General features: G+C 30.1%; 7 protein-coding genes across 9 annotated transcripts; 3 read left to right on the forward strand and 4 right to left on the reverse strand.

Moving 5' to 3' along the window:
- Positions 1–1,497: 1,497 nt before the first annotated feature.
- GatC (glutamyl-tRNA(Gln) amidotransferase subunit C, mitochondrial) lies at positions 1,498–2,394 on the reverse strand. Its single transcript, XM_047058311.2, has one exon. It carries the CDS (start codon positions 2,392–2,394, stop codon positions 2,071–2,073), a length of 324 nt encoding a protein of 107 aa, XP_046914267.2. The 3' UTR covers positions 1,498–2,070.
- Positions 2,395–2,563: 169 nt separating this feature from the next.
- LOC124494826 (uncharacterized) lies at positions 2,564–5,863 on the forward strand. 2 transcript variants are annotated; one of them, XM_047058095.2, is made up of 2 exons: positions 2,564–5,124; positions 5,558–5,863. In XM_047058095.2, exons 1-2 carry the CDS (start codon positions 2,681–2,683, stop codon positions 5,721–5,723), a joined length of 2,610 nt encoding a protein of 869 aa, XP_046914051.2. In that variant the 5' UTR covers positions 2,564–2,680; the 3' UTR covers positions 5,724–5,863. The 2 variants fall into 2 exon arrangements, with proteins under 2 accessions (XP_046914051.2, XP_075585052.1); XM_075728937.1 differs by lacking the exon at positions 5,558–5,863 and adding an exon at positions 5,303–5,447 and having other exon boundaries at positions 2,681–5,124.
- Positions 5,864–5,961: 98 nt separating this feature from the next.
- Positions 5,962–9,283, reverse strand: Caper (RNA-binding protein 39-like protein Caper). The gene is made up of 4 exons (XM_047058306.2): positions 8,932–9,283; positions 7,698–7,819; positions 6,308–7,626; positions 5,962–6,256 (listed from the first exon to the last, which is right to left on the reverse strand). The coding sequence occupies exons 1-4, from the start codon at positions 8,986–8,988 to the stop codon at positions 6,171–6,173; spliced, it is 1,584 nt and encodes a 527-aa protein (XP_046914262.1). The 5' UTR covers positions 8,989–9,283; the 3' UTR covers positions 5,962–6,170.
- A 27-nt stretch (positions 9,284–9,310) lies between these two features.
- LOC124495003 (type 1 phosphatidylinositol 4,5-bisphosphate 4-phosphatase) lies at positions 9,311–11,337 on the forward strand. Of its 2 annotated transcripts, none has more exons than XM_047058308.2 (4): positions 9,311–10,051; positions 10,123–10,295; positions 10,362–10,468; positions 10,539–11,337. In XM_047058308.2, exons 1-4 carry the CDS (start codon positions 10,000–10,002, stop codon positions 10,960–10,962), a joined length of 756 nt encoding a protein of 251 aa, XP_046914264.1. In that variant the 5' UTR covers positions 9,311–9,999; the 3' UTR covers positions 10,963–11,337. The 2 variants fall into 2 exon arrangements, with proteins under 2 accessions (XP_046914264.1, XP_046914265.1); XM_047058309.2 differs by having other exon boundaries at positions 9,376–10,042.
- Positions 11,338–11,606: 269 nt separating this feature from the next.
- Positions 11,607–12,310, reverse strand: LOC124495004 (protein FAM210B, mitochondrial). The gene has a single exon (XM_047058310.2). It carries the CDS (start codon positions 12,174–12,176, stop codon positions 11,607–11,609), a length of 570 nt encoding a protein of 189 aa, XP_046914266.2. The 5' UTR covers positions 12,177–12,310.
- Positions 12,311–12,337: 27 nt separating this feature from the next.
- On the forward strand, positions 12,338–14,279 carry Dhdds (Dehydrodolichyl diphosphate synthase subunit). The gene is made up of 2 exons (XM_047058096.2): positions 12,338–12,581; positions 12,669–14,279. Exon 2 carries the CDS (start codon positions 12,900–12,902, stop codon positions 14,016–14,018), a length of 1,119 nt encoding a protein of 372 aa, XP_046914052.2. The 5' UTR covers positions 12,338–12,581; positions 12,669–12,899; the 3' UTR covers positions 14,019–14,279.
- A 236-nt stretch (positions 14,280–14,515) lies between these two features.
- LOC124494828 (uncharacterized) lies at positions 14,516–20,892 on the reverse strand. Its single transcript, XM_075728936.1, has 8 exons — positions 20,271–20,892; positions 18,014–19,444; positions 16,611–16,881; positions 16,370–16,549; positions 16,232–16,317; positions 16,043–16,155; positions 15,673–15,978; positions 14,516–15,614 (listed from the first exon to the last, which is right to left on the reverse strand). Exons 2-8 carry the CDS (start codon positions 19,414–19,416, stop codon positions 14,794–14,796), a joined length of 3,180 nt encoding a protein of 1,059 aa, XP_075585051.1. The 5' UTR covers positions 19,417–19,444; positions 20,271–20,892; the 3' UTR covers positions 14,516–14,793.
- Positions 20,893–25,359: the final 4,467 nt, after the last annotated feature.

Raw genomic sequence — 25,359 nt, forward strand, 5'->3', positions numbered from 1 at the left:
ATCTTGGATGGATAACGAAAAAAAAGAGATGCTTTTCGTGTGTATATTTGTGTTATCTGGAAATACAAGTTTTTAGTTTCTAGATTTTGCTTGTTTGCTTTCTTCAAACAAGAAATAAAAACCACTTCTTTAAATGATTGATAGCAGATGATGATGATGATGATGATGATGATGGTTAGATGTCTAGGTGCATCATCATCATTTTCCACTTTTCTGAAAAGATGCTTCTTTACTTTTTCAAAAACCGTTAGTTTTTCGTTCACCATTGAATGATAATGGCCGAAATTTTTTTTTTTCGTTTTTCAAGTGATGCTATTTTTGAATGATGATCTTATTTTGAAATGGGGAAAAAACAAACAAACAAACAAACAAACAGACAGACAGACAGATCGACAGTCAATGGATCGTATCGTTTTTGCACACCATTAAATGATTTACCATTGATCATTTGGAATGATGATGATGATGATGATAATGATAATGACCATCATTCTTATTCACAAAATAATAATGGTGGTGGTGGTGGCCAAAAAAAAAAATCCTTGAAATTGATTGAACCAAATACAAACACTTTTTTTTTATTCATTTAAAAAGAAAAATATTCCAATCGCTTATGACCCTGTTCATATATGACGGGCGGATTTGAACTTTTTTTGTTTGTTTGTTTGATCATTGATTCCATTTTTGTCGTGCAAATAATTTGCAATTCCCACTAGGATTTTTTTTTCACACACACTGTTATGAATGATGTAGTAGTTTGACTTTGACAAATTACATTCCAAGGATGACAGAATCCTTTCGTTTTCAACAGGCATACACTTCAAACATTAATTACATCAGCCAAATTAGGTAAGCGATTTTTTTTTTTTTTTAAAGAAAAAACATTAATTATCAGATAGATTCCTTTTTATTATAAAAAGAAATCATACCACGCACTTTAATCAAATCTACACACACACACTTGAAAATACTGTGTCAATGATCTCTCTATCTATATCTGTTTCTCGAAACACCAACTATTAAAATATTTTACGTTTGTCAGTAATTTTTTTTCTTCTAATTCAATCGGTGTAATTTATCTATATCTGTCAGTGTGTGTGTGTGTGTGTGTGTGTGTGTGAAAATTGCCTGAAACAAGTTGATTGATCTAGTTTTCTTTTGTTCGGTTTTACAAGTACATATCAAGATTAAGATGATGATGATGATGGTGGTAATTATCTTAAATTTTGAAACAGAGAAATTCAAATTCAAACATTAATATTTCTCCACCTTATTGAGTGAAAAAAAAATTGGATTTCAATCCATTCAATCCAGGAACAGGTCATATATTTATCGATATTTTCATTTTTTTTTAAATATAAAAAAAATTAATGAATTAAATGACATGAGAGAATGAAAATTTGATCGATATCAATACATTGAAACAATTTGAATTTTTTTTTTTTTTTTGATGATGATGATGATTATTACGGGTTTATCCCATATACGTCGATGTATGTATTCGAATGAATGAATTATTATTGGAAAAAAAATTAATCAATCAATCAGAAAAAAAAGTACAGCAAAAGGTTGAATGCATATATGTTTCTCAATGGTTAGGCAATTGTATTTCGTTTTGTGTTTTGCCGCTATCAGTGATGAGGCTATGATGATGATGATGATGATGATGACGAAAAAAACGAAATTTCCCCGAATTTTTTTTTCATTTTGCATAAATGTTCAAACCAACAAATAAAACAGCGGTAAGCCATGGCAAATGAATGGATCGAATCAGCCAACCGAAAAAAGATGGAATAATTTTTTTTGAATTGATAAAGATGATGATGATGATGGTTGAAACAAGTTTTTTTATCATTAATTTTTTCAGGTGATCGGTTCGAATTCGAACTGTGTGTTTGTTTTTGTTTTTTTCCATATATTTCAAGGTCGGAATTTTTTGTTTTTGTTGTTGAAAAATCAACACAAACAACATTGGTGTGAATCTTGATCATCATCATCACTATCGTTTAGTTGCTAAATGAATGAATAAAAAAAAATCATTTATCAAAGACAAAAATGAATATTTAAAAATCATAGATCACTATAATGTTTATGTTTAGAAGGGGTGACGAAATAATCTTCAACCAATTTTTGTGCATTTTTAGTTATTTCAATATGATCAGTAGGTTCGATTGAATCATCACGCATATAAATACAATCATTATTCTCGGCACTTGGTGATATCATTGGTTTCACATTGGCCAATTTATTATCATCAATCTGATCGATTTGTTTGGAAAATTCAACACATCGTATAACACGATCAAGTGCATCTTGATTGATTCGTACCAATGAAAGCCGTTCAAGTAATGGAACTAATTTTGTTACCGAATGTCTTATGTTCGAGGCCATCATTCAAGTGTGGATGATAAAAAAAAAATTTAATTCATCGAAACAAGCATTTTGTTTTGATAGTGCAGTTTGATTGATTCGAACAATTGATTCCACTATATCCACAGAATAGGTTAGGAAAGAATGAAATAGGAATTAAATTTTTTGTTTACGTATCATCCAAATCATTTTTTTCTGGTTATTTAACAACGATGTATTAGATTATACTTTGTTATCGTTTTTTCTTTTTTTTTCAATTCCCATTGATCCATTGGTGTTTTTTTTCTGGAATGGTTATGGCCCAAATAATATGATGAATAATCCGAAGAAATCGAGTGCCATTCTAAATATTGATGCTGAAAATTTAAAAGTAACTTCTATTGTCGACAAAAATAACCATGGATCTACGGATCATTCCATTTATCAAAATAATTTGCTTCGAATTGATCCGATTAGTCGAACAAAATTGGATACATCATCATCACCATACAATTCTATTATGAACGAATTGATTCCCTATCCATCTAGTTGTATTTCGACAATTATTGAAAAAGCTAACAAAGATGGAACAATCATTAGCTCGAATATTAAAGAATCATCGATTACGAGGGCGAAGAAACGATCTAAGAAAAAGGGAAATTTATTCAAACAATCAAGTCAATCAACAATTAGTCAATCTAGTCATGATAACGTAGACGGTGAATCAATTATATCATCGATATCAAACTGCCAAAACAATTGTGCTAGTCATGAAACGAATAGCCAAAATTTGAATTTCAATCAATCATTTGATAAATTAGATATGAGAGATATAGTTCGGCGTCTTTGTGAAAAATCTAATCAATCAACACAAACGAATGTAATTTCGATGGTTGAAAAATGTAATCAATATGTTCAGGTAAACATTCCAATAAAAGATTCGAGCAATACCGTTCGTATTGAACAACAACAATCGAATCAAGCGTTGCGTAACCAGATCAAACAATTGACCTATATAATTGAAGAAATGTCAAAAGAACGATCAAATCGTGATCTTTACATACATCAATTACGAAAACAATTAGTCATGATGGAAACACGGCTGAAAGAATTTGAAAATGAAAAACAACAACAATTAATAAATAGTGAACAATCGGAATTGAAACAAGTAATGTACAATAATAGTGAAACGGTAATTGCCACCACCACCACCACCACCACTTGCCATCAGAAAGAGATTTCTTCAATAAAATTGGAAAATGAACAACTCAAACAACGATTAAATGAAATGATTACCATTAGACAAGATGAATTAAAATTGATCAATGAAAAAGATAATGTTATAAATAATATGACTATTCATGTGAATGGATATCAACAAGAAAATATTCGTCTAAATAATGAACTATTACGGTATCATCAACAACAACAACAACAACAACAGCAGAACAAGATCGAAACGGTAGATAATAATAAAAATAGAAAAATGATAAAAGATGAACAAAAAGACAACGTAATTGTCATTCATGATAATGATAACAATAAAAAACATGAACAAGATCTTCAGCTGAGAAAAAAAGATGCTATTATAGTATTATTTAAACATCGATTGTTGGCCATTCACAATGAATGTAGACGATTACAACAACAATTGAATGAATTGCGAACAACGGTGGTAAATAACAATAAAATTTTCTTACAAGAAAAAAATTCAACCAAACAATTATTATCCAACACATTGATGATACAATTGTTGGATGAAACAAAATCTGAAATCATTCGTTTGAAACGAATGAATGAACAATTGTTACAAGAAAAATTACATGAAAAAGATCGAAATATTCAACTTAATTGTGAATTTCAATCGTGCATAAGTCATTTACGAAATGAAAATGACCAACTTAAACAAATGAACAATGTATTGGAAAATACATTGCAAACATTTCAAAATAAAGATGAACAACAAGAATTTGGTCATAGTTCAGAACAAGTCAATGAATGTAATAGTAAAATTAAAGAATTAGAACAAAATCAATTGCGATCACATGAAGAAAATTTTCAACTAAAAGAATTTATTGGCAAAATGGAAGAAAATAATAATGTTTTACAAATGAAACATGAACAATTATCAATGGAATGTGAAAAATATTTATCCAAAATTAATGAAAATGTGATTGAAATTGAAAAATTAACCAAACAAAATCTGGAATTAAACAATGAGAATGAACAATATCGAAAAGAAATGCAGCAGCAGCAACAACGTCAATCGAATGATGATCAAACCACACATACAATTATTGCTTCTCAAGATGATAATCATCGATCAATAACGGTTCATTATGATGATGATGGTGATTACAATATCAATGACGACATCAAACAAGTAATCCTACAAAAAGAATCAATCATACATGAACAAGAAATGAAATTAATTGAATTGGGCAAACAAATTGATTGTCTAAATCATGAACGTTTAGAATTTGAGAATCGAATCAATCAATCATTGCAATCATTACAATATAAGGAAATGGAAATTCAACGATTAAATATGGCCATTCTAAATGATGATGATAAACATCATCATCATCATCATCAGAATGATAATAATCAACAGTTAATCGATCAAAGAATTTCATTACTTGAAATAGAATTAGCAAAAGAAAAAGAACGTTCAAAAGGATTAAGTTTAACATTGGCAAAGGAAAAGCTTAAATCGTTGGAAAAAATTAAACAAAATCTGGAACAACATTCATCATCACCACCACAACAACAAAAGTAAGTTTGTGGTCACTTTGATTTCTTTTGTCGATATGATTGTTTTGATTATTTTTTCTTTTCTGTTTCTTTTGTCTCTGATGTGTTCCTACTATATACCACCTTTTCATATTGTAATGATGATTTGGTTGTTTTTTTTTTGTCATATGTGAAAAACTCGTTCACGATGTGTCTGTAGTAGCTTATAGCTCATATAATAATAATAATGATGATGAATGTTACAAATGATTCGTGCATGATTTTTTTTTATCTTTTTAAAATTTTATTATTATCATTTGTGATTTATATTGAGAAAATATTGATGAATAAATTTTCTTATTTCATTTTTCTTCCGGATATTTTTTTCCTTTTCTTCTTCTTTTTTTTTGTTTCAAATTAAAAACACTTATCGCCCACCCAAATCTCTTTCTTTTTCATGTATATATAAATGTAGACCATTGAAAAAATTACATTCCAGTGTTGATGAATTGAAAAATGAATTTCAAAATTTTAAAATGATATTCCTGCATACGTACAATAACAACAACAACAACAATAATAACAACAACCATGACCACCACCGACACCAACACCAACACCAACAGCAACATTCATCCTAATCACCATCATCACATTGCCAATTGCAAAAAGTGCCTTTGATATTTAAAACGCAAAACAAAAATTTTTCTTTGATCAATAATAAAAATAAAAAATAAACATTCCAAACATTTTTTTTTGTTTGTTTCGCAAAAAAATAAAAATAAAATTTATTTACAAACCTATTGAAAGAATCGACAAAAATATTGAATATATAGAAATGTGTGAAATAATATTAATAATAATAATCCTCAAGGATTATTAAACAGAGAAAAATTAGTGTTTTTTTTCATGTTTCATAGCCAAAATTTGTATAAAATAAAGAAACAAACAATCATTAATGATGATGATGATGATGATTATGATAAAAATATTTTTGAGGTTATTATTATTATTATAATTAGTGTTTTCATTTGTACTGTGTATTTCGATGAAAAACAAGCGTTAATCTTTTTGTTTTTTTTTTGTTCTTATAGATGAGTAGTTGTATTGGCTGATTCTGGAAATAGATTATGATAATGAATCACGGGAACGAATGCAGCTGTAATCAATCGACCTATAGAGAAAATTTATTATTAAAATAAATAAATAAATGATTCGATCATACCTGCAAACCATCGTCCATGTAATGAATTAACAGAAGCGGTTGCCGATGAAATTGATGCACATTTAACATAAACATGACCATCATTTGATGTTGGATCTACATAAATATGTATGATACCACCATGTTTACGACATTCTTCAATTACATCATTTTTTATTTCTTCGGGCCAATTTGGATTCGTTTCTGTACGTGGATCAAACATATTAGATAATAAAAAACATTGTGTAGCAATGGGAACATTGTTATTCTGTTGACCACTATTGGAATTGACTGAACCATTTGTAACCGATTGTCCACTCATCTGTAAAGCTGTCATTGCTGCTTTTGGAAATTCAATCCCTGTTCCTTCGGCAAGTTTAGCCATCAATTGTAATCGTCCTGTGGCACCTAAATCGATACCCGTTCTATCTAATTCATCACAATCTAAAGCTCCATGATGATGATGATGATGTGAATGATGATTATCTGATGTAGATCTTTCTGTAACATAATTAACTTTCATAGGCCGTCCGGCCAATTCAAAACCATTCAATTGTTCGATAGCTTTTTTAGCATCATCAGCGTCTTTAAAATGAACAAAACCATACCCTTTTGAGCGATTAGTTTCGGTATCACGTGACAATTCAATTTTTTCCACTTTACCAAATGGTTCAAATATACCGCGAAGCATTTCTTCGGTAATATTAAAATGTAAAGATCCAACATACAAGCTCATTGGCCCGGTTATCGGCTGCTGGATACGTTGATGTTGTTTTGCTTGTGATGCGTTCATACTGGCCAAACGATTCTTTTCGGCTTGTGAATGTTGTACAACGATTGGTACGCCACAAAGACGAGTTCCTGTCAAAGCAATAGCCCTTCCAACTGAATCAATATCAACAAATTCAACATAAGCTATGCCTTTATGACGACGTGTTCGATTGTCCATGATCAATCGAACTTCACGGACTTTACCGGCATTGCTGAAAAATTCTTCAATGTCATTATGTCGTACACGGGCGGCCAATTGCATACAGAATACGGTACGTTGATCTCTTTCCTCTAACGGCAATTCTTTGGGCGGACTAGGCGATCGACGGTGGTGTCGATCTCTTGATGAATAACGATCAGGCGATCGTTTTCGATCACGACTTCTGCTTCGACTTGATCGATGTCTCGATGATCGGGAATGATGTTTACTGGATGAGCGGCTATTAGATCTTCGCGATCGTTTCCTATCTTTGCTACGACTTCGGCGACTCCTTTCGCGACTATTACTTCGACGTCGACGTTCATGTGACCGATGATGTTCACTTCGGCTTTTGGTTCGTTCATGTTTACTAATCATCAATTAATAAGAAAATAAAATTATTGTTAAAAATATAAGAAAATCAAAAAAAAAAAATCTTACCTCCGTTTTTCATCCACATCTTTACTATATCCATTATTTTTCGATGAACGATCCGCATCACGGCTATTGTGGCCATCACCTTTTGATCCATGATGATGATTATTATTATTGTACGAAAAATCCTGATTATTCAAACGATTCAAATTCAATCAATGAGACAAGTGACATTATCATCATCATCATCATCATTTGTAGTCAGTCCAAAAGACAGCAATTTTTATCAAAAAAAAATTTTTTTTTTTTTTAAATTCGAAGAATTTTTTTTATGTGGGAGGGAAAGTAAATAAGAAGAAATATTAATGAAAAAGAAAAGAAAAAACATACATTTTAAATTATCATCAGTTTTTTTTTAAATAGCCAACAGTTTTTAAACAGCTGTTGTTTTTTTAGGTAATAATGAATGTTTGAATTTGAATGAATAATCACAATCTAAAGAATTCAAAGAATAATACGAATAAGCGTTGATTATTTTTCTTTCATATATGCAATATAAATATAAAATTTAAAATTTTCATTCAAAATTAACCATAATGATCATGATCATCTCATTAATCAATCAATTTGCGGCCGAAATCACACCATCAAATGCATCTCTGTGATTGTGTGTATATGTGGTGTCTGCAATGAGAGAAAGAAATAAAAAATTTTTTGTATTGTTTTCTTTTTTGCTTTTCAGAAAAAAAATGTTCAAATCCTTTTGAAAACACCCACAAACTTTCAATGTTGATATTTTTTTTTTTTTTTTTGGCCAGCCATCAATTTAATTCGTCTTGGTGATGAAAACATTTTTTATCATTTTAAAACGTCCTTTGACAATGGACAAAAAACATTCATGTTCAAAAAAAATGACGGATGCAAAATGTGATTTACGGTGTTATCATCACCTGATTTAGAATATCTAAACATCATCATCATCATCATCACTATATTGCTTTCGAGATCACAATCGGATCTATATATATGGGAAACATCAAAAATCAAAATTTTCATCATTAATCAAAAACGAATAATGAATGATTCCAATAATATAAATCGTTGCTTATTTTTTGTTTCTAGTTTGTTTGGGTAAATATCAATGAAACGCCAAATAAAAGTTTGATTGGAAAAATATAATATAACGATGATTGAAAAGGCAGAAATGATGAATCTTTTTTTTGGCCTGATAAATAAGCTTACCTCGCACCAAGAATTTTGCATTTAGAATTGGTGAGAAAAAAAAACATTTGACACTTACCCTTTCACCGTCGACAGCTGCTTCAAGTAAAGCTTCAACATCAAAATCTTCAGCCATAATTTTGAAAATTTGGTTTATAACAAGAAAAAAAAATAAAATTTCGATTTAGATTATTTGTGCCACGAATAATGATGAAATGAAATTCGGTTGATACAAAACGTGTAAAAACACATACAAAGTCACAAAACAAACAAACAATGGCTCACAAATGCATGCATGGCACTGAAATAAAAAAAGAAAAAAAAAGCTTTTCGAGATCCCCATCATATAATATGTGACTGTACATGAATAATAACAAAAACAGAACACATAAAAAAATGTTTCACACTACTATCAATGTATAAATTTGTCATCCAAAAAGCTCCTCCCTTTGCATATATGATTTCTTTACAGTGTTTTTTTTGGTAAAATTTTTTTTTTAGTAAATAAAACAGAAAATACATTGTGATGATGATGATGATGGTAACAAATAATGATTTGGCAAGATAATTTTACTCGTATTTTTATTAAATGGTTGTGTGTTTATTTACCAAATGAATCAATCGATCGTTATGTGTGTGCGTGTATGGTGTAGCTGACAAGCAGACAGATTTGTGTTTTTTTTTATTGTTTATCATCAATGATCGATTTTTATCAACAGATTTTTCTCTTCTCTCGTTTCTCGCTAATGATGATGATTGATGTCAATCATCTTGATTTTTTTTTCAATATTGATTGATCAACTATTGATACCCACCAAAGAGAACTGAAACATAAAACAACTCGTGTGTATCATTGTTGTTGTTGTTGTTGATGTTGATGTTGATGGTGTTTGAGTGCGCAGCATCTTATTTCAATAGTTATGATCATCAAATCCCAAAATTCGTTGATATGATTCATATATTTTTTTAAATTATTGTTACTTGTGTTTATTGTATAATTTTTTTTTCTCTTTTCGGCCATTTAATGGCTTTTGGCTATATTCTTTCTGGCTAAAATTAAATATTGAACTTTTTGGACACAGTAACAGAATTGCATTTTTTTTATTGATCTTGAAATTTTTCTTTTTGTGAAATCTTTTTAAAAAAAATGGATGGCAATTCAGAAAGACGCCCACTTCTTTCCACATCAAGTCAGTCTTGTTAGTTTTTTTTTCATTGATTGATTATTGTTTTTGTTTATGATTTTTTTTTTTTTTGTTTTTGTTGATAGCTGGCAATCATATTCCTGATGTAATTCCTGTTCCACCAATTCGACCAGAAGATTTACCACAAAATATTGGAACAAATAATCTATTGGCATGTTTGGTTTGTGGTTCAATGATTGATATAACAAATAAAAAAGAACAACATGTTGTTAAATGTGAAAATTGTAATGAAGCAACCGTAAGTTATTGACATTTGATCAGTTATTTGGTCAATATTTATCGTTTTTTTTGTTTTGACAATTAGCCAATTCGACCAGCGCCATCAGGACGTCGATTTGTAAGATGTCCTTGTAATTGTCTTTTGGTCTGTAATGAATCAGCGATTCGTATATCCTGTCCACGACCACAATGGTAAGTGATTTATCACAATATTTGATTAGTGTGTAATTTGATAAAAATTTCAATTTCTTCATCTTATTAGCCGACGTATCATCATAGTGAAGTCTGATCTACCGATCAATAATAATAATAATAATCGTTCTGGTGATCTTGATTCCAATTATGAACAATCATCGGTATCGATATTCTGTGCTCATTGTCATTGTTCATTTTTATTTAGCCGTGATGAATGGCTTGCACGTTGTCCACATTGTCGAAAATTGTCATCGGTCAATCCGAAATTATCACGTATGCGTGGCTTTATTTTTCTATCAATATCATTAATATTATTGGTTATTGCATTGGGTACAATATTCGGCACAATGGCACGTACACGTCTTGGTTATGGTGGTTTTATTGTTCTCGATATTTTTTTAGCCATCATATTCATCTATTTTATCTATCGTACAATATTCTATTTTCGTTTAAAAATCAGTAAAAGTACACAAAGCAGTGCATTTACATAGAAAAAACAAACAAACAAAAATCAAATCAACGCACATCAATCAATCAACAACAAATGAATGAATCACCAAAAAAAAAAAAAAAAGAAAAGAATTAAATCTAATTAATAAATTAGTTGATAATAATGCTTTCTTCTCTACTACCATCATAATAATGTAATCCATGTTATTTAAAAAAAAAACAATTTTCAATGACAAAATTTATATTGCATAAAATTCAAGGCATTTATATTGTTATATTTCCATTTGTATTTTTCTTTATTATTATTGATTAATTGTTCATTATCAGGCTTTTTTCTTGAATTCAACACCACCACCCATACATTCAATAAACAGCATCAAATCATCATCATCATAAAAAATAAATGAGCAACAATCACAAGAGCAAGTTTTTTCTTTTTCTTTCCATTATATTACCTGTATAATTTTGATTAATTTTTTTTTTATAAAAAAAAACAATATTTATCATCATCATTAACATTGAACAAATTGTTGATTGAATATTCGTACATGGTTAGTGTGCGTGTGTGTGTAGATTGATGTTTGTATAAATGTATTTTTGTTTTCTAAAGGAAAATTGAAAAATTGATATTTTCCCATTTTATATAATAATAAAAAAAATATACTGTGTGTTTTCGTTTTTTTTTCTAGAAACGTTTTTTAATTAAACCCATTGTTTGTAATTTATTTGCAACTTTAGGCGTAACAAATATGGTGACCAATACACGTAATGGCATCATTGCTTTATATATTGCATATGCAACACCAAATGTACCACCAGTAGCCAGAATTTTCATATAAGTTTCACCAAATAAATTATGATCATTCATAAAACCGAATGCATCGAAACCATATTTAATCACAATATATGTTATGCCTAAAAATGTCAATGAAAGACCAATATGTAAAACGGTTGCCAATGGACCATAAAGAATAGCCATCCGTTTTAAACGTTCTCTGGTTGTCATTCGAATACCATCTTCCATGAAATGTGCTTTCATTTCCTTATGTTCTTTTGATTTTCCTGTTGTTGATTTTTGTTGTCGTTGTTGTTGACCATCATCCGATATTTGTCGTCGTTGTATATTTATCATCATCATATAATAAATTGATGGTTTGCCTAGACGGCAATCATTAGTAGATGTTGAAAGACCACTATTAAAGATTCGAAAATCACGGAAATAATAAAATCGTTGTAATGTTCGTATTGAAATCATTATTATTGTCAATTTGACATCGATGTGTTGTTTGTAGCTTCAGAATCGTTGATTTTAAATGTTTCCAATGTGTTGAAATGATATTTTCATTTTTTTCCTGATTTAATTTCAATATAATAATATATCTACATCAACGATTTGTGTCAGGTGGAAATAGGGCAATGTTATTTTTTTTTTCTTTATAAATGCATGCGTGTTCATCATTAAAAGATTGTTTTTTCAATTTTTTTTGTATTAACTTTTTTGATAATAATTTTATTCCAATTTAAAAAAAAAATATTAAAATTCAATACACCTGATTAATTACTGGTGATAGTGATTGGCTACGATCAATGTTTTTTTGTTACAGCCAGTGTTTCTTTCAAACAATAACAATGCAGTGATTTGTTTTCCGGCTTTTTTCGAGTAAGTTTGTACTCAAATATTGATGATTTAGTAATTCCCCATTATAACTCATTTTGTTTCTTTTTTTTTCATTCAAAAATTATCTAGTATGTATCACATTCAAATGATCATTATGATTTTTGCTGCTGATTGAATATTTTGCCTACTCAGCTTATTACGTATCATAGAAACAAAAATTATTTAAAAAATACACGTCATCTTTAATATATTTCGTTTATAATTTTGTTGATATTGTTACATCATTATAATTGTTTGTGTATCATCATCATCATCATTTAATTAATTTTATTATTAATTTCACATTCATCAATAATCAAAATGACAACATTGTTTCAAAAACATGAACGTACATGGCTAGAACGGATTGTCATACGAATATTGAAACAAGGTGTTATACCAAAACATATTGCATTCATAATGGATGGTAATCGTCGTTTTGCTGAAAAATTAAACATTAAAAAAATGATTGGCCATAGTAAAGGTTTTGCAAAATTAACTGAAACATTGTCATGGTGTCGTGATCTCGGTATTACACAAGCTACCCTTTATACGTTTAGTATTGAAAATTTTAAAAGACCTAAAGAAGAAGTAGATTATCTGATGGATTTGTTTCGGATACAAACGAAAAAAGTTATTGAAGAAATGTCGAAAATAAAACAACATGAAACCTGTATACGTATCTATGGTAATATTCATCTACTTCCAATAGATATTCAACAAAACATTGCCCGATTGGTCATCGAGACGGCTAAATTTGATAAATTTTATCTTAACATTTGTTTTGCCTATACAGCAAGAGAAGAAATAAACAATGCATTCATCGATCTACAACAATGTGTCGAGAATCATATTATCGAACCAAGTGACATTAATCATACGACCATTACGAATGCTATGTATTCACTAGGTCTAAACGATCCAGATATATTGATACGAACATCTGGTGAAATGCGTTTATCAGATTTTCTTCTTTGGCAATCATCATTTTCGACAATATTTTTTCTTGATGCATTATGGCCAGAGTTTACTATTTGGCATCTTTTTGCTGCAATAATAAATCATCAATATGAATATCGTTCGATTAAAAAATCGCGTGAAAATTATTTCCAACTTCTACAGAAAGAAGATGATGAATTCTGTCGAAAAATTTATCATAGCCATTCATCAAATTATCATTATAATAATTACGAAGAATTTATGGCCAAACGTGAATCAAAAATCAAGGAATGTAATGAATTTATTCGTAATAAACGAATTGAACATCTCTATTCAATTTTATCAGCTGCCGATATGAATAGTAATAGCAACAACAACAACAACCATTCTAATGATAAAACAACAGCAACAACAACAACAACGACAATTAAAAAACTAACAAATGGTAATCATCATCATAACATCAATGGACATGTCTATGAATTCAATCAATCACTGTAATAAATTTATAAAAAAAAAATTCCTGTCAGAAATAATCAAGTACGCACTGTTTAACGAATAAATGAAAGGTGGATATAAATATTTTTGCTATTGCTGTGATAATAATCTGAATGATGATCATACAATGATTTCCATGCCAAGCTGGTCATTTGTCTCTAATACGAATCTCGAAAATCAATTGGGCTTCATTTCATTGTTTTTTTTTTTTTGAAATACTAAATTTTCTAATGATTAAATAAAAATTTTTTTTGTGACTCTAAATCAAAATCAAATTGAAATGACATATTTTAAATAATGATGATTTCGATCAATTTTATTTCATTTTGTAGCTAGTGTCATCTCTTATTAATTATTTAAACTATTTTTTTATTATTAAAAGTGGCACCATCTTTTGGATAACCAGTTGAATATTTTGGTTTGTAGTTTTTTTTTGACCAATGGATGGCGTCATTTTTTTATAGAAAAAGAAATTGCCAAAAAATACAAAATCGATGCATGAAGAATGAAATTCATGTTTATTCATCATAATCAATCAAAATAATCAATAAATTCATGGTTAATCAATAATTACAAACAATCACTGTCCAACGGATGATGATTACATGAAATGATGAGGAAAAATAAGTAGTATATAAGTGAAAGTTGACTAATATTTTAGGAAATAGATATGCATTAGGAAGTTTTGAATGTTAATGATAATAATTACTATTAAATGAAATCATTTACAAATAATCATTTTTATATATGATGTGTATGAGGATAAATCTATTGATAATCAAGTAGATATACTTGTCGTTTTATCATTGGTCAATTGTGATGGTAAACGACTGGAATTCGATATGTCCGAAATCGGTGATATCGATAATGTTGGTGATGATGGTGATGGAGGTGTGTTTGGACATGATCGACTATGGCCATCAGTAAATAAATTTTTTGTCTCTGATTGTGATGATGTAAATGCATGTGATGGCGGTGGTAGTGGTGGCGGCAATGGAGACGATAAAGGCGATGAAAATGATGTTTTAGGAGCTTGAACCGGTGACAGATTAGATGATTGAATTGTTGTACTGTTATTTGGTACATTGGTCGGCAATGAAGATTGAGGATAGGGTGGAGAAGGTGTTGTCATTGCCATATTCTGTCCTGGTGGAGTGATTGGCGCCGTTGGTAAGCGAAAGAATCGTGGAAATTGTGTATAGAATGCAGCAGCTACAGCAGCTGCTGCTTGTGATTGTACATTGTGATTTAAATTCGTGGAACTTTCATTCGATGAATTCGATAATAATGGACTTGAACAATTACTACTGTTATTCGGATTATTTGATGAGGAAATTCCATCCGTACAGGTTAGATTCAAAGCATCGAATGAATTTGATTGTTTACCACTTGCTTTACTGCTGGATTTACCATTGCTAGAATTATTCACTTTTGATAATTCCGTTGAGGATGATGCCGATTCTGGCTGTGCAGAATTCATCGTTTGTGATGGATGTGAAAGATTTTGACCAGATAGAAAATTACGTGGAATATTTCCAAAATAGAAACTGGCTAGGGCAGGATTTACGGCCATCATCGAAGAGAATTCGGCTGCTGATCCTAACGAGAATTGAATTTGAAATTAAATAATCAATTGTATTCAGTTATAGTTTTATACCTGGCATCATAGATGAAGAATAAACATTGGAATTCGGTGAAACAGCCGTTGAATTTGGAGAACCACTACCAGGTGAACCGTTTTGATTCTGAATTGCAGATGAGGATGTAGATGATGATGTGATTGGTGCTGGTGGTGGTAATTGTGTAGAAGGTTGTGTCGTTAATGATGATGATGATGATGATGTTGAAGCGGCGGCGGATGTTTGACCATTAGGAACAAATTTCCATGCCGATGATGCAAGTGCAGCTGCTTGTGAGGCCATTAGTGCCAAAAATTCTTGACCACATGGTAGACGTCCTAATGCTGGAAAGAATTAAAGAAATGAATTAATGAACAAATCGATTGTTTATCAATGAAAATTACATACCAGCTGCATTTGCCAATGCTTGTTGATCATGTGGAGAAAGATCGGAACCAAAAAATGCACGAAATGGTGAATGTCGAAATGCATGTTCCCGTAATAAAGTTTCGACAGATTCTCTACATTTTTTCGTGGATAAAATTTATTTACAATTATACCACAATAAAATTTTGCCAAAAAAAAACAATTACTTACATTTCATACCTTTCCAGATCGGTTAATCGACTGGAATCACGAAAACCTTTGGCAAATGGATTCGAATCAATCTTTAATTTTGTTATCTACAAACAAATACGATTATTTACAATCAACAAGAATCAATAAACTACTAACCAATTGATTTTGATATGCAGTAACGGCAGTGAAAACCGTTTCTGAAAAAATATATGTACGAAATTGTTCATTTTCCAGATTATTAATCATTAATTGGCTACTATGATGTGTTAGTTGATCCAAACGAAGTTTAATCAAATGTATTCGTGGCTGATATTTATGCATTGAATTAAGAACAATCTAAAAGAAATAAACATTGATAATGGAATGTATGATAAAACTGATTGGATATAAAACTTACATGTCCATTTTTATCCATTTCATTATTGGTTAATTTTGTTTTTTCAAATGATACAATTTGTTTACGTAATTGTTCACCAGTGAATGGTGAATCAGGATGAAGATAAAGACGAATCGGTGATGGTGCATCAGCTTTACCGGCAACAAGCCATGAACTACGATGATATGCATAACGATAACGTTTATTATCGACTGGTACAATATCCATTAGTACAGCATATCTTGCCATTGGATCAGTATTATGAAATGATACACGACATGTTGGAAACATTCTTCAATTGTTGTTGTTGTTGTTGTTAAATGAATAAATAAATAAATAAACGAGCAGAAAAGCAGAAAAAAATATAATTTATCAATTTAAATGTTTCGCAAATCACAGAAAAAAAAGAGATAAAGAAACGGAGAAAAATAAACCAATTTAAACGAATTGATGATAAACTAATTGACAAATTGAATTAACCGGGAACAAAATTTTTTTTGTTTCTCCAGTAAGTGCAAAAAAACCAAAACAAAAAAAAGGGTAGCTTGATGTCTATAGACAACAAAACACACACACTTATGATAATTGAAAACGAAAAAAAAAATCATTTCTGTTCATGTTTGTGTGTGTGTTTCAAATCATAAAAACCATGATTAGATCAATGTTTTTCTTCACTATAAAAGATGTCGCGTCAAATGATTGACGCCAAAGCTGATTAATTTTTTTTTTGTTTTGGTTTTGTTTCTTTTCACCGATCGACCAATCAATCTCTGACCTTTAGTACTTTGCTTCTGAATGTTTTTTTTCGACAAATTTCACTTGTTCATTTATCGAAAATGATGATGATGATGATGATGGTAGTAATAATAGTAACGGAGATAAGAATTTTGTATCGACAAATAAAAAAAAAGAGAGAAAGAAGATAAAAGACACACGACAAACGTATGTATGTATGGTTGTATGGACAAGTAAAAAAAAAGATCGTAAGGTTAAAACAAAATGGACCATAGTATAAACATTATGATGATGATAATCAACAAATGGCCGGCCTTTTTTTTTCTCTCATCATCATCATCATCATCATTATCATCATTAATGACAAATGATAATGTGTCCGCCGACAGGTAATTGCATTGGCAAATTTTTGCCCGAAACACATACACACACACACATGAAAAAAAAGATTACACTTTGTAGATGAAGTTGTCGACGAAAACACATTTGCTATTGGCGACATCTTGACGGCTTTGAAAACATTGAATTTTTTTTCTCGCAAATAAATTTCGCTTGTAATTTCTTATCTGTCTCAAATAAGTGTTTGTTTGTGTCTCTGTGTGTTGTTGGTATGTGTTTTATGGACATTTTTACTGGTTATTTCGTAAGAATATGAAGAGAAAAAAATTAAAATCTTAATCATCACTCACCTTCGACCAGTTTTAGTAATGATCATTTCAGTGCCTAATTCATGGAATTTTTCCCATAATTCTTTTGTCTCTAATTTTGCATCAATTTTCATTAATTCTTCACAATTACAACGTGGTAAACAAGCTGGATTAAGCTCTGGTTTACTGTTTGCATTACTATTCTTTGAATCATTGGAATTTTTACCACTTTTATGATGATTCGTTGATGATGATGATGATGATGAATAATGTTGTGATCGTTTTGTTGATGAAGACGATTCTTTATCACGATAATGACTATTTGATGAATATTTAGATGATGGTTCTTTATTGTTCAATGTATAGTTTGAAGATCGATTATTCGATTTTGAATCCGATCTTGCTTGATTATTATCATAATCATTATTATCAGATGAATTATTTACGAATGAAAATGCTGATTTTGGATAATTTTTGGAATTTTTCGATGAAGGTGACGCTTGTTGTATGACAGGTGGAGGTGGTGGTGGTGGTAATGGTGGTGGTTGTTGTATTGATGCAGTTGATGATGTTAAACCTGATGGTGATATCTTGGCAAATTTAGCGAGATCAGCAAATGAATTATTGAATTCGGCATTCAAACGTTGTTGTAGTGCTATACTTGGATGAAGTTGAGATAAATGTGCAGGTGGTAGGCTACCAGCACGTAAAAGATTTAGATTAAAATGTGCTGGATTAAAAAATGGATTTACATCCGTCGGAATGGTGCCTTTTAATCCCAATAATGATGACGGATCATATGGATATGCGGCAACTAAATTTGGACTAATTGGTTGATTACTATTTGGATCCGATTTACATGAAACACATTCATCATCATGGCTTGAACCATCACCATTTGATTCAATATCGACAATATCATCAACATTAATCTCTTCATCATCATCATCATCATCATCATCACCAACATTATTATCATCATTATCAACATCAATATCTTCAACATTTACATTATTTTGTACACTATTATAATCATCAATTAAACGTCTTGATTTCAATGTTTTTGTTGGTCGATATTTATGTTCCATATCATGAGCAGAACGTTTACGTTGATTGATATCATTCCATTGATGATGATGAAGAAGATGATGATTGCCATTAATTGTTGTTTGACTATTGTTATGATGATTATTATTATAACGTGTTGAAGAATTATTCAATTGACGTCTTGGTGCGGTTGTTGTTGTTGTTATTGTATCCACATTATCCACTTTATTCAAATCAGCATCTTTATTACTACTGATTAATGAATCTATGGAAAAATGTTTTGCTTTTGTAGACATTTTCAATGTTTGTTGTTTATGTTGATGATTTGAATGATTAGTTGATTGTTTGTTGGCCGATGAATGTTTCGAATTCGTATTGACCATTGATTTTGTTGTCATCGCTATTAATCATCGATGGCCATTCAATCTTAATTAAAGAATTTTTTTTTTCAAGAAAAAAAAATAACCATTAGTTATGGTGATCGACCTTTATATCGTTGGTGTAAAATAGAGAATGTGCAAGACACATTTGTTTTTCTGAATACACACACACACACACCAGAAAAAAAATTAAAATTCAAAACCACATGATTATGATTATCGACTATCATGGTCAACAGAGACACACATATTGTGTGTGCGTGTGCTAAATAAACCCAAAAAATTTCAACCGATTAATTGAGTTCTTTTTTTTATTTGAAAAAAACCACAAATTGATTTTTGAATTCAAAAAAACAAAAAAAATATTGACCGAATCGATTTTAATGAATATATGTAAAATACTGAATATTCTTCAAAAAGTCTAATCATAATCATATGGCTAACGAACAAATAAAAAACAAACAATTATGAACTGAATAAAATTGATTGATTTATTGCCAAATCCAACACATGTCCCAGTGTGTGTGTGTGTGTGTGTGTGATCATTGTTGATCGCGTGCCATACACAAAATAATTTGTAAAAGAAAAAAAATTTCTTTAATTATAAACATTCAAATGACCTGAATGTTGACCTTTTTTTGTGGTATGCAAACAGAAAAGAAAATCTTTCAACAAAATCTAAATTGGAATTATTAAGACACAAAAGAAGATTTTCAAAGCCAAATAAGATTAATGTATTCAAATTAATTAATTCCAATTATGTGAATATGAATATTAATAACTAAATCTGACAAAATTTCGCTTTTACCAAATTAAAATGATGCTAAAACTCTTTATTTATTCATACACACACACACACACAAATCACATACCTTGAATCATCGATGAATGGAAAGAAATTTTCTCTCAATTAATTAATTAATTAATTAATTTGAAGTAAAAGAATGGAAAACAATTAAACGTTGATTGCACGGAAATTTTTGTTTGTTTTTTTGTTTGCATTTGCTTTTTTGATTAATTTGATAAATTTTTTTTTTTCACAATGATCACACATAAATATTCAATAATTAACTTCCTGTGAATTCACCACAAACAGGATTTGATTTGATTTTATTTTCAGCTTCTTGATGATAGTTGTTGATATACAAGCACAAACAAACACACAATAAATATGTCGAGTTAGTGTTTCGATCGATGGAACATCGAATAATGATCATCATCATCATCGTCATCAACATCACAGAAAAAAATATTCGTCGTCGTCGTCGTCGTTGTAGTCGTCGAAATCATCATCATCATCAACATCATCATTGCTGTCATCAGTATATGTGAAGTTGTTGTGAAAACAAGAAGAAGAAGATGACGACGACGACGACGAAAAGAGTCGATAGCTGATATGTGTAAAAGTGTGTGTGTGTGTTTGTGTTTTTGTGAGTGTCGATATTATACACAAACAAAAGTCACGAAAAATTTGATCCCACCTATTTTTCTCACTCAACAATAAACATAATATACATCTATTGCTATAGCTTAAAACATACGACGATATATATGAGATTGAAAAGAGAGAGAGAGAGAGAGAGAGAAAGAGAGATGGATAGCTTATAGCCATTTACTAAATCATCACCAAAAGAAAAAAAAATCATCCATTCATTCATTCAATTGAATTGAATAGAATCGAATGAAATTCTAGATAAAACACTGGTTCATGTTTGGAACATCATGAGATGATCCAGAATAATAAACAGTTGGAAACTGTTATCGTAATTTAGAAATTTTTTATTCAGGCAAATAATAATTGGTTTTGGGGCGTTGATTGTGATGATGATGATGATGATATCACATATATATATATTCTATACACACCCACTCACACTCATTCGACACGCACACACTATGAATCAATCGAAGCGATGACTATCGAATTGAATCGTTTATTTTTATTTTTATTTTTTTTTCTTCTTCTTTTTGTTCTGATCAAATTGAAAATTAGAATTGGTGGTAGGTTTTTCAGAAAAAAAAACCATTATGGATCGCCCATTTTTTTTCGTTTTGTTTTGGATCAACATGCGCAGCGCATTTCAAATTTGGAACAGAAAATCAAAAGAGAGAGACGGAGAGAGAGAAGAAAATTGAAGAAGCGACGAGTTGGTAAGTAGAGGTGAGAAAAAAAATTATACATAGTGTGAACACATACAAAACTAGAAGAAGAAGAAAAAAAATGAAGGTTCACAGTGAGATGTGATTCTCTTTCTCTCTTTTCACAATCATCATCATCATCATCATCTTGGTGAAATGGGATGCTGTAATATCAGTTTGTTTGTGTTTGTGTGTGTGTTAGATTGTCGACGACCGTTCGTTTCTTTTTCATAGTTTTATAACAGAATAGAAATTTATTATACACATTGTGATTGGTGAAATCGACAATGTTGGACGCGCCCGTTTTAAGGTTGGACTATAGTGTGTATGCAAGTGTGTATGTTTGGAGTTTTCAATGAGAAAAAAAAAATTTCCTCTGGCTGCCTGTATTATAAATGAATGATATTCGGATATGGATGGCTGCCGCCCTTCACACATACATATACACTGAAAAACAATATTAACACATTCACGTCTATACAACAACACCACCACCACCACCACCACCAACACATTTCATTTCGGGTGGGTTAAAACCAAGGGGGTCAAAAAAAAGGCATCCGCATCCAATATATATGTGATGCTATGAAAAAAAAATGAACTGCCTTCTAAGATGTGTTTGTGTATGTGTGTGTGGAAAGAAAAGAAAAATTTTCAAACACAAGCTGCTGCCGTTGTGATGCGGCTGCTGTTTTTTTTTTTTTTTTTTTGTTATCGGGATGTTATTATTATTTGTCGTTTTTCATCATCATCAACATGAAGATGATGTTGATGTTGATGATGATGATGATGATCATCATCAACAAACCAGGATCTTCTGTGTATGTTCTAGTCATTCCAATTTAGTTGAGTATATATCAGTATTATATGATTTTTTTTTTTTTGAGTTGTAGTCGCAAATTGTTCGCATCTCGTCGACAACATCTCTCCTTTTTTCTTTTTCCATCGTTAGCTATATGTTGTTAAAACTTTTTTTTTCATGTATAGTAAAGAATGTGAACATCTTCTCCAGATGAATACAGGCGCCATCGATTATCAAAATCAATGCTAGATATCGAGAGAGAAAGAGAGAACGATTTTATTGAATTTTGTAATATGGTCGACACGACCGATACAAGTAAAGTGGCTAAATCACCAGAGAGAGAGAGAGAGAGAGAGAGAGAAAGAGAGAATATCGATTCGAAAATGGGAAAAACGAACCAAAAAAAAAAAATCCTATTCAAATCACAATTCTGTTTTGTTGTTGATGATGATGATGACGATCAATCGGTAAATTCGGGCGTCATCATCTGGCCCTTTTAATTTATTATTATCATCATTGCCACACCCAATTTGAAATAAAATCAAAAAAACAAAAACAAAATCAAAACAGCTGTAAATATGAATGAATGAATGAATGAATCATCTTGATTGATTGCATTTTGTGGTTGTTGTTGTTGTTGTTGTAAAAATATTTTAATCTTGGTAATTAAATTTTGTTCTTTATTTTCAAACAAACAAACAAAAAAATAAAAAATAAAAAACTCTTTGGAAACAAATGACAATTTCATTTCATTTCATTTTAAAATTGCAATATGCAATTAAATGATTGATAAAAAATTTCTTTGTCGTCGTTTTACTTATTTATTTTTTTTGTTAGAAAAAAAGGCAATAAAATTCGACTTAAAAATTGGCTAATGATGATGATGTGGTTTTTTTTCTGTTTGAGGAAAAAATTATTTTTTTTATGATCCTAAACACGAGCCTAGTTTTGGAATCAAAAAAAAAAAAAAAAAAAAAAAAGCAAAAAGAGAGACGTCCTCGTGTCGCGTGTCTGTGTGGTTACAATGTAAAAATTCAGATCAATGAATGAATGAATGAATGAATGACAAAGATATGCAAGCAATGAGACGGATGATGAATTAAATTAAATTTAATTACGGGAAAAGATTTTTGTTTTTGTTTTTTTTTTCTCTTGTTGTTTTCGATGTTGATGTTTTTTTTCAAACAAACCAAAAAAAAACAAGAAAAAAAACTGTCGCCAAGAAGGCAGTCGGTGTTTTTTTTTCAAACAAAATAAATTATTGGAAAAGTTTTCAATAAATTCCAGAATCGTTTTTCAATGTAAAGCTGTGCAGTGGCACCACCACCACCACTACCACCACCACCACCATCAAGACCATAGTGCTTTTGTGTGATGATAAATGGCAGCAATTTATTCTTGACACTTTTTTTTTTTTTTTTTTGCTAGCTCAAACCAAACTTTGTTTCGATCGCGTTTCGGTTGATTGAAACGTTTTTTTTTTCTTTTTTGACTTTTAGCTGTAGAAATATTTCTATCATAACCAACAACAACAGTGTAGTGTATTATAGAATCAAGAATATCGAGCGAGCAAAAAAAAAGAATGAGTGACATATACAGCATATATCCAACAGAATTGTTATCGAAACGAATCCATTTGTTGTTCATATATATTATAATAATGCTATAAATCGACTAGTGAATACCAGAGGAGAAAAAAAAAGTTCATTGATTCTGTGTAGCTGTTTTCTGTATTCTTACACAGTAATGATATCCATATGAACTAAAGAAATTGGCAAAATCTAATCGAAACAAAAATTTTTTTTTCGCTTTTTTATAAAGACAAAAAAAATATATCGACTTTTTTATTCGGTGTGTGTGTGTGTGTGGCAGAGGTTTATGTTTATGTAAAACACAACAATAACAAACACATTTTCGATTATGTTGACAAGTCTCTTAGGAGATTAGTGTTTGTATGTGTGTGTGTGTGTGTGTTATGCAATGGAGAAAGAATCTAGAGAGAGAAAAGATTTGAATTTGTTTTTGTCTTTTTGTTTTTTTTTTTTTTTTTGCATGATTTCCTCAGCAATATTTCGACGAAATTCGATTCAAGTTTTGTTTTTGTTGTCATTTCTCATTTGTTGTTTTTTTTTTGTTTGGCCTGTCTGTGTTTGTTTGTATTTTTTTCCATTCACTATACAATCTGTCTGTCTTACAGTATAAGAATAATATAGAATTGAGGCGTAGTCATCAGTAGTGAAGAACAGAATAAGAAAAACGGAAATTCTGAATGCCAATTTTAGTGTTGTTGTTGGTGTTGTTTTTTTCTCGAGAATTTTTTTGGACATATGTTATGTTCGTTTATATCGAAATTGAATTTTTCTTTTCTCTTTTTTTTGCATTGTTTTTTTTACAGCGAATATTCATGCTTTTTCTGTCAATTCATTGTTTTTTTTTATTCACAAAAAAAATTCGGGCAAGAAAAAAAAAGTTGCGGAAATGAACGAACGAAACAAAAATGGAATTAGCATCTTGCAATCTTTTTTTTCTAGCTGCGAAAAAAAATACCAATTCATCATCATCATGATCTTCTGTGAATTTCAAATGAGATAGAAGAAAATTATTTCCAGAAGCCCATCATCAAGCAAGAAGGAAAAAAATCTCATTTGAAGAAAAAAAAAAAAAAAATCTGATAATCGGTTATATAACATGATCTTTTTTTTGTATGGTATCATTATTATCTTGAAAATTCAATTCATTCATTCATTCAATGTGTGTGGTATTTTTCAGCCATTTTTGTTGTTGTTGTTCGATTACATTAAGATTTTTTTTTTTTTTGTTCATAATCAAAACACTTAATAATGATGATGATGATGGTCAAATGTGTAATTGGCGTTTGTGATGATGATGCTAAAAGTTGCACACACACACACACACATTATGAATCCATCAATAATTATAGTGGAAAAAAAAGATGTTGAATAAGCCAAAAAAAAAACAATAATCAGGTCACTGGTCATTTTTTTTTAATTTTTATTGTG

Source organism: Dermatophagoides farinae, chromosome 3 (assembly GCF_024713945.1).
Source record: "Dermatophagoides farinae isolate YC_2012a chromosome 3, ASM2471394v1, whole genome shotgun sequence".
Lineage (NCBI taxonomy): Eukaryota > Metazoa > Arthropoda > Arachnida > Sarcoptiformes > Pyroglyphidae > Dermatophagoides > Dermatophagoides farinae.